Source organism: Heliconius melpomene, chromosome 13 (genome assembly GCF_056956725.1).
Source record: "Heliconius melpomene rosina isolate 202511_hmr_F chromosome 13, ASM5695672v1, whole genome shotgun sequence".
Classification (NCBI taxonomy): domain Eukaryota; kingdom Metazoa; phylum Arthropoda; class Insecta; order Lepidoptera; family Nymphalidae; genus Heliconius; species Heliconius melpomene.
Genome location: NC_140401.1, coordinates 6709699 through 6727635, shown reverse-complemented (window position 1 = coordinate 6727635; position 17937 = coordinate 6709699). Strand labels below are relative to the sequence as shown.

Genomic DNA, 17937 nt, shown 5'->3' with positions numbered 1-17937 from the left:
GCAAACACCTTCTACGTTAAACGACGATAGAGTTACAGTAATACTAGAAGTTTGCTTTAAATGTCCATATTTTATACACATGGCGACAAACTTACTCAACCATACAAGAAAAATGTTCTATGAATATATTGTTGATATTTATATATACTTTTAATATTTTAATGTAATTCTAAATAGCTTATAGTATATTCAAATTACAAATATAAGGACAATCTGTCTTTTAGTAAATTATAATGATTAATTTTGTTTAAGTTAAACGTAAGCTTAATAATACAGTACACGCATATGTGTCTAAATGCAGGAGTACTTTCTATTCCAGTACTCTCATAATCCGTTGGGATCTCAATTCGATACGACCAGAGAAGTCATGCGCTAAATAGCTTTACAGTGCTCTTAGGGATATGGCATGGCGTTAGTTCTAAGCAATACTTGTTGACTTTATTATGTATTTGAACTTAAAACGTTATGCTCAGATTTTATGCAATCTAGCTTATGTATTGATATAGAAAGAATTTGTCAGCTTAGAAATAATTTAAATTTAACATAATAGTAAAACCCTAAAGTATAAATATTAGTATACTATGCTCATAGTATACTAATATTTATATTTTAAGATGTTTTAGGGGAACGTGGGAACCTAGTGCTAAGATACTCCGTTTTCTACTTCCCGCCGAATTCTGGAGGCATCTCGTGTTGAGTGGGAAACTCAACGCGGCCTCTCTGGGATAAAGATTTTTAATTATTGCTCTGGATTCAGATAGAAAATTACTGTAGAAACACCAAATTCAAAACTATTCCTTTATAAATCACGTTATAAACATGTAAATAGAATTCAGTAGAGGTTGTATTTTGATTCATTTATCCTAACAATAAAGGCTTGACTTCCAGTTGTTCTCTTAAATATACCTACGACATTTTTTTTTAAAGTTGTTTCTGTACCACTTCCATGTGAATTGCCAAAAATGTTTTCTACTTAACAGGATGATTGATGCCAAAAGTGCTCGTTGCAAACGAGTTAACGCACTCAACCAGTCAACCTGAAAGCCGACTGTCCGTCCGTTGCCACACCATTTGCTTTTAAACAAGCTTACCGTACATATACATACAGCTTACTACATTTTGAATTATCTTCGTTTAAATATTAGATTTACCAAATTAATTAAAAAATTGATAATATTATTATTTTGTAATTCAAGACTATTCCTATATATATTATATATACTACTTTCTGCTCTCTAGCACAGAAGTGGCAGAGTAGCGCAGAGCCATAATACAATAATCAATACAAAATTTATTTATGTCATCGAGCGAAGATTCGTTATTCTATTAAAATAATGGTTCAAGCAATTTTATGTATGTAAAAGAAAATGGGAAAGAATATATTCTTTCCCATTTTCTTTTACATTAATATCCAAAAAACTAAAGAAAACATATGAAAAGGATAAACACGCTGTCCGTTTTGACACGGGCGGCTAAAAATCACAAAAAATGCCAAACTAAAATGGCATGAAGCTGACGTAGCGAACCGATAGACCCTCATCTGAGCCTTGCCGACTACTATACGCAGGAAATGAGATGGATGCAGACGAAACAGCCTCACGATCCATTTCGGTGAGAATGCAAATTGATCTTCCGCTACCACAAATAGCCTACAGCTACGATCGTGATATGTTGGCGCTATAGGAAATATATTCTTAAATATGTTTTTCTCTGTACTTTTCTTCTGGTGATGTAAATATTATTTTTTATTTTATGGTAGATAGTTTGTTGACGCATTGCGTTATTTTTTCATGCCCCCATCTCTGGTTCAAAATCTATATAGTATATATAGTATATATATATATATCTATATAGTAGTAGAGCATTTGTCAGTTTTTTTGTGTTTTACATTTAAAAATTATATTTTTACATACAGATGGTATGTATAAAAATATAAAGACTTTTTTTTTATTTTTCAATATTATCCTAAAGTAAAAGTCCTATGATTTTCTAAATTTGAAGGTAAAATTCACGTATAAAATTGTGCTTAATTTAGTTGCTTGAATTTTATTAACAAAATAACATATTCAATTTGTCTGTGCCTCGACCTTGCATAATACGGGATTAAGCTGCTTACCAAATGAAGCTAGCTAGGTATTCTAACCTGAATTATGTATATATATGCTAAATTTAATTATTTTTTTATCCCTCACATACTAGGGTAGGTAGAGGGAACCTGGGAACCTAGTATTAAGATATTCCGTTCCCACTAAGACTACTTTCCGCTGAATTTTGGAGCCCTTGCGTGTTGACCGGCGAAACTGTACGCTGCGATTTGCCTCTTTACCGTTGCGAGAAAAATACAATAATCAATTATTTCCTTGCCTAATTCTTATCAAGAAAATTTTGTATATAAAAAAACAGCTTTACGCTTTTCGCAGCAGGGAACGTAGAGGAAACCTAGTTCGAATACACTCCGTATAAAATAGCGGATAGAACGCCCCACTTTGTCTTCCTGAGGAGGAAATAGAACTACATTATCTAATTTTCTCAATCATCACCCAATGATAGCCCGTTGCGCTACGGAGGTCTCTATTTAATACATAATAGTAAAGAACCAAGTAAAAAGCATCTTAATTAAGATATTGAAAATTGACAGGAAAAAACGAAATAACCTCTTATATAATTGTAATGATCGACCGTCGCAGGTACCGATAATTGGAAGCTTGAAGAACTTGCATCCGGTGAATAAATAAGCTCGACTTCGAAATTGCGGCTTAAGATTAAGTTTCCGCATACAAAGCCGTCTCTTATAATACTAGTTAACGTCGAAAACATAAATTATAGAGGAATATACCGAATTCAATGTTTTTTATATAGAAATAAGTAGTGATCATTTTTTTTACTGTCTTTATGATTTCTTTTATATTTTCGGGACAAAAGTCAATTTTGAAATATTGCACGGTGAATGAAAATATACTTCAGAGTATTATTTATTTTCAATAACTAACTTAAAAAGTTAGAGAAAAATGAAAACTAAAAACCATACTTAAGAGTTCATTTTTATAATTATTTTTTAAGTATAAGTTTTCGGCACAAAGTGGGGAACGTAGTGTCTTAACACTATAAGTGCCGAAGATTGGGACCCCCCTTGAACCGCCGTCGTGACAAATTTGTCCCATTCTACTTATTATGTTGATTGTTGGTATAATAAAAATAATTATATAAAGATTTTATAATTTTGAAGTCGGTGTCAAACTAATGCTACAACACCTTTACTACAATATCTAATTACTAAGCCTGTTTGTTTTACTTGGCACCGACTTCAAAATTATAAAATCTTTATATAATTATTTTTCACTTTTTAGTTCGTTATTAGAAGTCGGTTTTTCTTTTTGTTAAAAATTAATTTATTTTATGATTTTAAGTGATGGGTAGATCTTAAAATGATGCTTCTTAAACGAGTGGTGATGGTGGTGGTAGTGGTTCTCAATGAGTGGTTGTGATTGTGCAAAGATTTTTGTGCAAAGTTACATTTTGGTATAAATATAAAGAACAAGAACATACATAAAAAGTATTCGGGCGAATTGGGAATCTCCCTTCTTTGAAGTTGGTTGAAAATGAGAATATCCTCTTTTTTGAGGTTGGTTGAAAAGAAATGCAACCATCAGGGATTTCACTTATGACATCAATTTAAAAAGTTTTTGCTTGTAACTATTATAGTATAAACAATTTTTTACCAAAAAAAACAAACTTTCTCAATTTTCTCCGTATTCCAAAATCGAAACCTAACCAAACTTTCACCAAATTATCCTTGAAGTGTATTCTATCAAATAAAAAAAGAATCATCAAAATCGGTTGGCGCAACATTGAGTTATTCGGCTATTAGTCGCGCACATGCCTAATGCAAATTTAAGACATGTGATTTTCTCATGAATACCATTGTCAGACATGGACCAAAAAAATGGGACCATTCGCGAAGCTATACCTTTCAATTAAAAAAAAAATTATCAAAATTGGTTCACCCACTTAAAAGTTATGAGGTAACAAACATAAAAAAAAAATACAGTCGAATTGATAACCTCCTTTTCTTACAGAAGTCGGTTAAAAATTAAGGTAAAAGATGAGATATTTTGAAAAATATATGACAAATTAATTTAGTATTTAAATGTTTTATTTATTTACTCAATAAACGTCAATGAAAACAATATTTTAAAATACAGTAAGCGCAGTTTTCACGAAATTTTAAATCGGACAGACATATCGCTAATGTGCGAATTCGATCTCACGGTTGAACGAGTGATGCATATTTGATTTGTTTTCGATTCATCCACCGTGCACTGTAGTATCGATGTTATAGGTACTTCGATATCTTTCTATAAAATTTAAGCTATGCGTTAATTGTTTTGTACTTACAATGATTTTTATATTTAAAAAAACCGGGTAAGTACGCGTTGGACTCGCCCACTAAATGTATAAACGTTAACAATCTCAAGTCTGTGGACAAATGCGCTCATTACGATTAATTACAAATTAAATTATATTTATAATTAATCGTCCACAGACTTCAGCTTTGATACAAAATTATAAATATAAATGAAAACCTATAATTTTTTTTTTTGTTTTTTTTTTTATTTGTGTAGTAAGTAGTGTTGTGCCAAATTTCATAACTGCAGATGGGAAGTACTCTGTGTTTTAATTATGCGGCGAATTTCATACAAAATGCAACAAAATCGATAAATATGTCTTTCGATTATGTTGACTTATACACCTCATTTTCTGTAATCTGAATATTTTATATTAATTTCAGCTTAATGCCTCTACCCAATCTCGAGATAAATGGTCTTGACAGACGGACAACAAAGAGATCCCAGAGATCCCATGAGGGTTACGTGCTTACCTTTTGGTATACGGAACCCAAAAAATATATAAAATATTCAATTGGTCGATCTACAACATCATGTTGCATATTAAAGTGTTTCATAATTTAATTGTTTTTGTTTTTAAATAATCGTTGTTTTTTTTCTAAACTTAACCCCGCGCTCTATTTCACCATACCAAAGTGACCTACCCCTAAATATGTCTCAAGTATCAATATTAAATATCTTGTTAATAAGATATAGAAAATAAAAAAAAAACATGATTGTAATTTAAAGAGTAAAATGTAATTAAAGAAAAAAATATATAATTTCACACTGTCGTTGTTATTATCCATTTTGTTAATTGAAGCTCCGACTCGGTCACGCGAAAACCCGATTACGGCCTGTCTCAGTTCTGAATTGAGTGGGACTAATCATGAATTCAAATGACGAATATTTACTATTCGCGTCAATCAGTCTTATTCAAATCCATTGATAAGATAAAGGAAAAATATATTTTTTTTTGTTTGCAGATAATAAATAAATATTATTGTGTTGAAAGACAATTTGTTTTCTGTAATGGGGTAAAATATTAATTTACCTGCAGTGATACAACAATTGATACAATAATCACTCCAATCTTCAACTTATTTCTAGATTTTTTTTTTTTTTTTAATTTATGATCTAGAATAGGAAATATATTATTAAAGAAATGATCACAGTCGTAGTGTCGAATGAGTAGATCAAGTCGTAGTGCACTGGGAGAATCTGACTGTAAATCCAATTCTTGCGAAAAACGGAGAACGGAGAGGGATGACACAAAGTACACTTTAGTATGTTTTTTCTGAATATGTTGACAAATTAGCGTAAATTTTACATAATAAAATTGATAAAAAATATATATATTTAAGTAATCTCTTTTCATTTAGATTACTTGATCTGAATTTTCGAATGTGTTTGCTTTGATATTATTAAACAACATTTGTATTTTATTATATGCTAATAGGAATAGAGTTATATGTTTAAAATTTGATGTTTAATTGTTTAATGATGAAATGTTTAATGATTAATTTTATTTTACTTTAATAACGACATTATAATATGCAAGAAAGATTTAAAAAATGATAGACTTCCGTCTTTAATATAAGTAAAACTTTGAAACTGCTGGCTTTAGATTAAGTTCTTCGTCTACAAAGCCGCCAATACTTGTGGCGTACTTTGGAAACTTTGATTTTATAACTAAACAAATCGATTAATGTTCGTTGAAATTCGAAGCAGCAAGTTCAAGCTGGTCAAAGTTTATAAATTATTGAAATAATATTGTGAATTTGTTAGCAGCAGTGAGATAGATTTATTATATATTTTACTACATACATTTTTTTTATCAGCTTCACGCTGTATCCCGTTACGCAACTCAACACGCAACACCTTCAGAATTTGGCGGAAAGTGGGGAAGGGAGTGCCATAACACTAGGTTCCCTCTGCCTACACTGCTGTTTGCGCGATAAAGCGTGATGCTGAAGAAGAATAAAAAAACAAGTTCTCTACTAATATCTTGTGAATCCCGATCAAACCCACAACCATCAACTTTATAACCAGACATTGTCCTACTGCACCATGACAGCCTCTACAATTTCATTTCTCAACTTTACATTTACTACATGTGTATCTTTATTATCCACAAAGTGCAAATGAATCGTGTAGACGAGAGCTTTTGATAATGTAACACGTCGATACTGGTCAACTTGATGAATCCATTATTGAAACATGTATACGTTTATGTCGATAGATCTTGCAATTTCACAGTTCTATTTCTTTAATATAAGCTTCTAATTTGTGTGCGAATATTATTTATATTTTACTATATGTATAATTTTACATCGAGGGTAGGCTGTTGTCCTGTCGTTAACATTGACTGTGGTGATAAAAGTGAAATTAAATATATAAGTAATAGTTAAAACAGCAATATTATAATTAAAACAAGTGTTAAAAACCCTAATTCATAAGTGAAATGTGTAGGTGACAATCAAATCAGTGTAAAAACTACGAAAATCTTCAAATTATATTGTCGATTAAAAGTGTTGAAATATAAGAATATAAACATAATAAACGAACAATACATAAAAAATAACCGACTAATAGTGAATTACTTACAGTGGGAACTAAAACCGAGTGATAAAAGTGAAAAAACTATAAATATATAACCTATAAATTCGCAAAGTCATTCAACCACCAAAGAATTTTTTTTAATTAAAATCTCAAAATAGTGACATCTAGCGGTTAATAAGAGAACCTTGTTGTAGATATATCGAAATATTGATCTGGTTTCCGCTACTCACAAATAGAGGACGTTGTTACAAATCCTAAAAAACACTTCACGAAAGCAAAAAAGAGGGCACCACCTGTTGCACTGTAAGTTCACTTAAGAATTTGCGTAATTAATATTAACAAAGATGGAGGAAATGAAATCGCTTCTATTAGAAATAAGAGATGAACAAAAAACCCAAAAAAATGCTATGGAAGAACTGCGAGAAGAAATTTTAGAAAAAATTGAATCTACGGTCCATGTAAAGCTTCAGGAATTGACTGTAAAACAGGAAGAGCTAGAAGAAAAAATACAAAAACAAGAAAAAACTATAGAGAGAATGGACAAATGTCTAAGGAAGAGAAATTTAGTAATTTTCGGTATAGAAGAATGTGAAAATTTTGAACTTCAAAAGAAGATATTAAATATTATAAATGATGAATTTCAGGTAAAATGCGAGGACACAGAGATACAACAAATATATAGAATCGGGAAAAAAGGCAAAAACCCTAGACCAGTGGTATTTTCCTTGACAACTTTCAGCAAAAAACTAATTATTTTGAGGGAATCAAAAACATACCAAACTACACACTATGTTAAAGAAGACTTTCCCATTAACGTACTTATAAAAAGAAAAGAACTACAAGAAATAGCTAGATCTGAAAGAGAAAAGGGGAGGAAAGTTGTGATAAGGTATGATAAATTAGTATACTTAGATAAGAAAAGAGAGCCGACAATACCGGCCGCATCTTCTTATTATGGCAACTTGTCTGAAAATAAACAACAAAACAAAAACACCAATAGGCAAAAGCGCAATATGTCCACTTCACCTGAAATTGCAAAGAACGATAAAGGCGAGAATAGCAAAAATATACCGAAAAAGAACAAATTCAACATGATAGACTATGTAACTCAATCAAATAAGTAGCAATCAGCGGCCCCCCCGACTCGTTTTCCAATACGGCTTGTCACCGAGGAAAACTACGACTACAACCCTCCAGCACCGAACTCTCCATGTAAAACCAAACGTATTTCAGAAACAGATAACTCTATAAAAACGAATCAAAACTTATATATTTCTACCTATAATGTGAAGTCTCTTAAAGGGGAAACGAGAATGATCGAACTAAAGAATGCCTTAAAAAATCTCAAATGGGACGTCATTGGATTATCCGAAGTCAGACGAAACGGATCAAAAATAGAAGAACATGACTGGTGTATTTTTTATCACTTTGGTGAGACTGAAGGATACAGAGGTGTCGGTTTTTTAGTCAAGAAAATACATAAACAAAACATAATTAATTTTTACGGAATATCCGAAAGAGTCGCCCTACTTACCATAAAGTTAATTGATACAATATTTTCCATTATACAAGTATATGCTCCGATGGAAAAAGCTCCAGAAATAGAAATAGATCAATTTTATGCCGACATAGAGAAGGCAAAAGAAAAGTCGACTAAAAATCTAATATTAATCGGCGATTTCAACGCAAAAATTGGTATCTCACCTGCACAAATAAGCTCTATCATAGGACCCCATGGCTCAGGTACTTGTAACGAACGTGGAGAAAGATTAAAACAATTTGCGATCGATCAAGAATTATCAATTATAAACACATTGTATAAGAAAAAAGAAAATCAGAGATGGACGTGGCGTTCACCTAACGGCAACACATTAAATGAAATTGATTTCGTCCTGTCTAATAAACCCCATTATTTTACAAATATAGAGTTCATAAGAAAGCTTACATTCCCTTCAGATCACCGACTAGTGAGAGGCACAATGGTACTGAGCAACAAGAAAGAGAGCAGGAAAAAATTTACTAATTCAACATCAAATATAGAGTCGGAAAAAGAATACACAAACTATCGGAAATTACTAAAAGAAAAACTAGATAAATTAGATTTTGAGAAACGAACAATACAGCAATCTTATGATTTGCTAGAAAATACAATTCAAATCAGTCTAAGAGAAGCAAAAACGTTGAAACAAAATCAGAAATTTAAATTATCCCATAATGTAAAAATATTGATGTCAAGAAGGCATGCTCTACAACACAAAAATGACAAAACTGAATCTGAAAAAGGGGAATTAAAGGAGTTATATAGATCAATATCAAGAAACATACAAGACGAATACGACACATATAAGCTAAATAAATATAAACAATGCATAGAGTCAACAGGTGGCATAAAAAGAGTCGATAAGAAACTTCATAACTGTCAAAATTGGATACCCAAACTGAAAACACAACAAAAAATATCTAAAAATCGGCATGACTTAATCCTTATTGCCACGAAATTCTACAAAGAACTCTATGATGAGAGACAAATAATTAACAGCTGTTACACAACACCACATTTGTTACATAATACAGAAGAATCGGTAGAGCAATTTTCAAATAAAGAAATAAGCTTAGCAATAAAAAACCTAAATAACCAAAAAAGCCCAGGACCTGATTTCATTACAAACGAGGCAATAAAAGGCGCCGGAAATGTTATAATTGGAGTCTTAGCCAACTTGTTCAATGAAATACTGAAATACAAGACTGTTCCAAAACAATGGTGTGAATCTGAACTAATACTGCTCTATAAAAAGGGCGACCCATCTTCAGTATCAAATTATAGGCCCATTAGTTTGATGACGAACTTATATAAACTCTTTGCACAATGCTTACTAAGAAGAATAGGCCCAAAAATAGATGAAAAACAACCTATAGAACAAGCCGGTTTCAGATCAACATTCTCAACGATAGACCACATGCATGTAGTATGCCAAATTATCGAAAAACACAGAGAGTTCAATAAACCCTTATACCTTGCATTTATTGACTATAAAAAGGCTTTTGACACTATATCTCACAAAGCGATTATGGAAGCTTTTAAATATCATGAGATTGACAACACCTACATAAACATAATCATGCATATATACAGCAAGTGCAGTAGTAGAGTGAAGCTGGAAAGAAAAGGTCCGTTCTTTAAAATATGCAGAGGCACGAGACAGGGCGACCCAATATCCCCTAAAATATTCATCGCCGTGTTAGAGCTAATACTCCATGACATTAACTGGAAAAACAAAGGTATTAGACTAGGAGACAAATATCTAAGTCACTTAAGATTTGCTGACGACATTATACTTCTATCGAACAGCGCCAATGAAATCCAAGTCATGATGACAGCTCTACACCGATGTAGTGAAAAAGCAGGATTAGAAATAAATTTTGATAAGACAAAAATTCTGACGAACTCTACGAAGACCAATATAAAAATAAATAACCAGCAAATAGAATACGTAAAAGAATACATATACCTAGGCAAATTAATAACATTTAGAGATATAGATACAGAAGAAATAGATAGGAGAATCACTTTGACGTGGAAGCGATACTGGTCCCTAAAACACTTATTTAAATCAAAAATGCCTATTACACTTAAAAGAAGACTGATGGACTCCTGTATTCTTCCTACTCTCGTCTATGGATGCCAGACGTGGTCCCTGACGGAAGCAAACGCAAAAAAGATCTCAGTATGTCAAAGGGCTATGGAGAGGAGCTTACTGAAAATAAGACTAAAGGATAAAATAAGAAACGAAGAAGTAAGAAGACGAACGAAAGTGAAAGACGCTATAGATCATGTGAGACAAATGAAGTGGAAGTGGGCCGGACATTTGGCGAGATACAGAGACGGACGTTGGACGCGGGTCGTGACCGAGTGGCGCGGTCCGGAGGGCTGCAAGCGTCGGGTCGGGCGCCCCGTCAAGCGCTGGTCGGACGATATCCGCGCTGTTGCTGGATCTAAGTGGCTCTCACTAGCACAAAACAGGAAAAAATGGCAAGAACTGGAGGAGGCCTTCACCCGCACGGGGGTTCCTACACAAGATTTAACATAACTACTAACACTTTTAACTTTTAATTACTACCTATAATTACTAACATTCTTTACTTTATATTAACGCATAAATTAACTACTTGTATGTAAAAAGGAACAAATAAAGGCTTTTTATTTTTTTTATTTTATTTTATTTTTATTATATGTATAAATTAAAAAAATATGTATATGAAATATATTAAAGTTTAGTAAAATATTTCGTAGAGTTATTCAAAAAGTGTAGAATAAATATTAAAAAAAAAACTATTTAAATAAATGCCAAACCTAAAACTACCACCTTCAGTCGAATGTATCCTAGTTATGTTATGACAGAGTACACATAAATAACGCTATTTTGTATACACTTAAAGAAAATGCAACAAAAATATCAAGTAATTAGTAGAACTCGAACGTCCTAATCTTAACTGATGGGAAAATTAGTTCCAATCCGGATAGTATTGATGTACAGTAATGGTATACGCTCGTTAGCGTTCCCTTTCCACGCACTCTAGTAATCGGATTTCATTGGTATTTTGGACAAATTTGCGGTCCGTTGCGCGTCGAGTCGACTTACAGGCTCTACTGAATCCTTGTAGACTCCTCCAGAAATATATAGCAAAGGGTATTATATAAATTGTGTTCAAATGAACGAGCTTTACATTTGCTATGTTATGGATTCTCATATGCATGTGATATACTCCGTTAATATTTTGTTTATATTATTTTCGAATTTAGAGTTTTTCTTCAGTTTTTTTCTTTAGTTTAGGACCTTACGATATTGAAGGATCGGACAGCTAAGTTACTTATAAAAATCAAAAATATTTGTTTGTTTTATAATAAACGTATATTTTTAAAACAACTTAAATGTTTTAATGTAGCAAGCACATTAAACGATCATTAAGTAATTTCATAATAAAAATTATGACAGTGAAATAAAATATTAATAATTATAAAAATAAAAAGAATAATTATAAAATATTAAAACACATTTATTTTAATAAACAAAGGATGAAACTCCCAAAATATCATTTTACGTCGATAATGAGTGGTCAAATTGTATAATTAGATGTAAATTTGAATGGACTAGTTATTATCAATGCGGCTTACACCTTATACTCATATATTTCAATTCGTAATACCAAAATACAGTTATCGCTTAGCGTCGCATTTATACGGATGATCCCAATATTTATGTACATAGACAGAAATATAAATTCGACTGTTTGTATAACTTAATATACATAACTACCGAGCCAAATAAATTTTAAGTTTAAAAAAATATTTAATAAAAATGAAAAGTTCTGATTGAGTGTAGATTTTCTCCTTTGTAGGCTACAAACGAAACCTCCTTTGTAGGCTACAAATGAAACCTGCTAAGACTTTGAAATCAGTTAACCTAAATATATTTTGTTTTATCAAATATTTATATATAAATAAGAACATTTAACTAGATATAAAGTTAGCTAATGAAGACACGGTGTCTACATCGTAGACCTGTAGTAGAATTCACTCTACGCTTCGAGTTCCTCTCTGAGTACGGCTCATATTGTAACTTTAATGATATTATGATACATACTAGCTTTGCTTGTATTCAGAAAATTGTATGTTTTCTAGAACTTCGGTTAAAAGGATAAAATAAAATGTATATCTTATAACAAAATTCAAAATGGGAAAAAAAATATTATTAAGCTTCTTAACACTAACCTAGTGTTAAGAAATTCCATAAAAAAAGTCCATGTAAGCACATACATACGTTCCCTGTACCTGTACTATAAATATTATACTACTGAACACAGAGTTAAACCGATCAGTCACCAATAAGCTCATATATACATATATGAATTACCTACATTAATTTAAATGCTGATTAATGATTGTATACAGGGTGGAAGAGGCTGCGCTTCTTTAATTGAAACTGCATATAGGGTAAAAAATTTCAAACCCGAAGCTAAAGAAATTAATCAAGATGCCTCAACAGTTTGGACGTAGGATTTTTTTTTCATTTCACGATTTTTCTCCATACCTGTATTTCGTGTGACGCGCACATACACATACTACTACAAAAATACTACTAAGCGTTGCCAAACTTCTACTTTTCATTCGTCAAAACAAAACCGAACGAGAAAGAACGATATCTCGCGTTCTTTTTCACGCAATTACCTATTTATTATAAATCTAAATAACGTTCAAACCTCTTATTAAAATTGTTTAACAAAATCCTACTTTAAGTCAATTTATTATATCACCTTTATTATGAAATTATTTAGAAATACTGCATGGTTATTGAACCACCCACAAAGTTATATTCAAAATTTTTAACACAAAATGATATTGAACTACGATAGATAGGTACTTACATTTAACATTAGTTTTACATCGTCGTTGTCGCATTCTCCTTTTACTATCACTAATATTTACATCATAAGTAATATTAAAAACTCAACATTTGTTTGAAATGTCTTAAAAAAATGTATGTTTTGATAGTACACTCAAATACTGACACAATAGTTTCACATTTGAGAAAAATACTCAGTAATCACATCATCACGATCACGAAACATTCATCACGATTTTAGAAATCCGATTAATGATAAAATTAATATTAAACAACATCCAAATAATTTAAAACACTTAATAATTATTCAACGTATAAAGTCGAACAAAATAATGTAAATACAACAGAACTTAGCCGTTCCGCGGCTAAGTTCTGTTCTCACACAGATAATTAAAAACATTGTAATAGTTGCCATTAACTAAAATACTTATCGAATATACTATTAAATTTTTTATTAAGATTTTCATTATTATTTATATTTGTATGATTATTTTGATAGAAAATCGTATAAAAATTAAATATTAAACGAGTTTTATAATGTTACACGTACAAAGTATAATCTACATTTATTATGAATTATAGTGTTATATTGCACAATCAATCAATATTAAAAATGAATTTTGTTATCTGTACAAAGACACCCCGCTCACGCCGCACCGATTACCGGGGATTCCCATAGAATCGGTGCGGCGCGTACATTCTGCGCAATAGTAGTTGGGTCGGACTATAGCTGAATGCTGTTTACTAAACCATATGAATACAACGGGTTATGGGCCCAGACCACGTCGTAACAATAATAAAGAAGATTGCATCAATCGTAGAAAATTAGAAATACTGGCGAGATTAAAACAGCGTTACTTCACGCGACGCTTCGGCGTTGGTATTGAAATTTGGAGGTTAAGTTGCCGGGAAGGAATAAAAAAGAAAAACAAGCAAAATAAACAATCACAATGGAAAGGAAACAGCACAGTAATAAAACTGGAAGGAGTAAAAAATTGGAATGCTTGGAAGTTCCAAACCATAATACTACTACGGGGGGAAATTGTGTCATCATCATCTGCATTTATTGTAAAAAGAAATGCTACAATTAAAAGAAATATTAAATGTTTCAAGTGTAATAATATGGGTCATTATCGAGCTGAATGTAATGTGGACAGAAAATGTAATATTTATTGTTAAAAAAAGTGAAAAAAAATGCTATTATTGTAATAATTTTGTAAACATGTTAAAAATGAGTGTTAGTTTAAAACGGGAACATAAAAAATGTGTTTATAGTGCAACAAAAGTAAAATTAAAAACCTAATAGAAATAATTCAATAAAAGTGTGTGTAAAGTGTATTCCTAAGTGTTGCGTTAATTTAACATCAGCTCGCCGCCGTTGCCTACATACCTACGCTAGTTGCTGCGACTCGATTTCTTGAATGAAGCGTGTGCGACGTTGCCGCGCCGACAGTTAAGTGTGTGAGTGATAATATTACACTTTACAAATGGCGTTTTTTTTTAAAACGATTATTTTATTATTTATTTTGTTTGAAAAAATAACTTTTTCATTTTTGGGAATTATTTTTTTTCTGAATTATATTAGGCTTTTATAGAGTAGTTAAAACTGTGGTTTCATTTAAAGTGGTGCCGTCAATTCCACCCTGTATAAGTGGATGATATATGTAATAAAACTGTTAGGTAGAAAATATCGCTGCCAACGGGTAGCCAATGGTTGGCTTTTTGATTTATTATTTGAATGTGCTAATTTGTATTCAGATTAGCTGACAGACTCTATTCATGTATTGACAGTAATTTAAAACTTAACAAAAGGACGTACTTGGTTGCAGCTTAACAAAACTTGGCAACTTAGAAAACTCTATTATAATATAATATTATATTAAAATATAATTATAATCTTCTATTTCTACTTTATTTTGATATATGTTTTTGTCATTGGGCTGCTATTTATAGTGTCTAATTGTATAAAAAATATGCTGAACCAACTATGAACTGATTTCAACGCTCTATAGAGCACCGAAATCAATCAATTCAATAGAATTTGTCGTTAAATAGAGTGACATATTTTACACTATATATAAATTGACATACGCAATTAAAATTAAATAAATTAAATCGTTTTTATGTAATGTATAGCTAATTAAAACGGTAGTTATGTTAATTTATTAGTGAACACACACACTGAAGTACTTCCTGCAACAGGAACAAGGACAGAAAAATTTGATTATGGCTAGATAACCGATAGCGAATTTACCAAATTTTATGAAAAAAATAGTAATTTTAAATTATTTTTATTAATAATTCCATGTCATGGCAAAAAAATCATATATTAAAAAATTATAAAAAATATATTTTTTTTTATACTTTATGTTGAAAGACCAATAAGTTTACTATAAGGTATTTCAGGATTATTCACTCTTTATGGGACACATTGCTACTTTCGCTTTAATGAGCTTTACAAAGAATATTGAATAAATTATAACTTTAGAATTCAGTATCTATTAAAAGTACAACCACTTTGGAGTAATAATTTAACAAAACAATATTAATCTATGTCACAGTAATAATTGTGTATAGTTGCTAATTGAAGAACCTTTATCAATAGATCTTAAGTGATTCACTATTTATTATGAATTTGAGAGCTTTGCATATAATTTTCCCTTATAAATGACTGTAATAACACGGCAGTGCGGTCAAAATTTATGATGATACTCTAAAGAGTATAATAAATTACATCCCCAAGTAAATAATTATTTTCCTTATGGACAATGAGTTTATTACGATCATAGATGCACTACGTTATTTTTAGCAAATACTCGTATTTTAATAAAATATTATAATATTTAATGTTATATTAAAATAATACGACTAGTCTCTAATAACGTATAAAAATATATATCTTTTGGATCAGATCAAATGTGAATTAGTAAAAAAAAATAAACACCCTATTATATACACTAAATAAGTCGGCGTCAGTTGAGATTTTTTGTTTAGATTTTTTTTATTTTTGTTTCTATTGACATAAAAAGTTTCATATGGAAAATCTAAATGGCGAAACTATCAGTTTATTCCTCAGTTTTTCATGTTAACTATATATTCAAACTTATTTATTTACTTATTTTAATTCGATTAAATAAAAATATCCTATGGATAACATTTTTATTTATTTCATTGTATAATATTTTACAGGGTAATTTTTGTATACAGTATTTTCAATGCAGTTTTGAAGCTTATCTATGTTTAGAAACATTCAGAATAATTAATGGACCTACACTTTATTTATCTTCAAGCTGTATCCCGCACATATGTAGTAGGATAGGCAGAGGGAACTTGGGAACTCTACTCTGTTCTCATTCCTTACTTCCGTTCCGTTCTTCACTTCTGTTCCCCACTTACCTGCCAATTCTGGAGGCATTGCGTGTTAAGAGGCGGAAGTCTACGCCGCTTACAATCACACCTTTTTGCCACGACGACCTAAAATTTTTTTTTTCACTTCTATGAATAGATAAAAACTTCTTTATAATCTCATGTTTTAAGACAAGCTGCATTAGAAGCGTGTGCAACAAAGTGCTTCCTAGATATCTATCTAAAATTATTTCGTTCGGTTAAACCGAGGTTACATCGTTCTGCTAACATCTGTACAAACAAATGTAGCAGTTAATTGCAGGGGCTACGCATATGTTTGCGGTTTCTTGTCTCGCGTATCCTAGTTGAAGGAACTATTTAGGACAATATATTACACTTTACAAGAATTTCACAATTTGAAGCCAGTGGTAGCATCGGGGCTCAAGTGTGCGACTGTAGCGCAGCTGGGTGTAGGTTCGATTTCCAATCAAGGAAATTAAATATTTAATATTTTAATTTGCTCGCTCTGGTAAGTAAGCAAAGCCCGGTGTTGATTTCCGTCACTCAATGCTTCCATAATTCGGCATAAAGTGCGTATTTATTTAAGTAACTTTTACAATTTTTGTAAATAAAGTTACTTCATCTATTATAACCATAATATAAAACAAATAAATTATAAATTTCATTTAACAATTGAATTTATCAATATTAAAGCAAGGTTTCACATGCCATTATAATTTAGAGATATTTGCATATAATTTTCCGTAATAAATTACTGCGGTAACGATTTATGAGGAACATTACACCGGGATCATGGAGACCAATTTGTTTTCTTGATAGGTCAAACAATGTATATGTTTATTTTGTAAATAAATAATATTGCGAACATTTGCAATAACATCGGTTACATTTTATAAATATTATTTTGGCGTTTTGGTTTAGTGAGCTGTAATCTTTTAATGATGTGTTATCAATTCTATTATCTGACAGTATACCTATTAAGATACATATGTAATGGATTGGAAATATTGACGAGAAAAGACTGATGCTGGAGCTTGAGAACGGCGATCTTAAACTAAATGTTGTCAAAGACTGAGTACATTCCCTACGGAGTCAACATACTATCCTTATAGGTCCTGAGCCAGCCGTTCAAACGGACAGGTTCTGGTACCTTGGATTTATTATCCACGAATCTAGAGGCATTAACCACGATGTCCATGGCTGGATAAGCGCTGCCTGGGCCA

At 31.3% G+C, this 17937-nt stretch overlaps 1 protein-coding gene across 1 annotated transcript; it reads left to right on the top strand.

Moving 5' to 3' along the window:
• Positions 1–8530: 8530 nt before the first annotated feature.
• Positions 8531–11035, top strand: LOC146532756 (uncharacterized). The gene is made up of 2 exons (XM_085196297.1): positions 8531–9329; positions 9597–11035. The coding sequence occupies exons 1-2, from the start codon at positions 8531–8533 to the stop codon at positions 11033–11035; spliced, it is 2238 nt and encodes a 745-aa protein (XP_085052423.1).
• The last annotated feature ends 6902 nt before the right edge of the window (positions 11036–17937 follow it).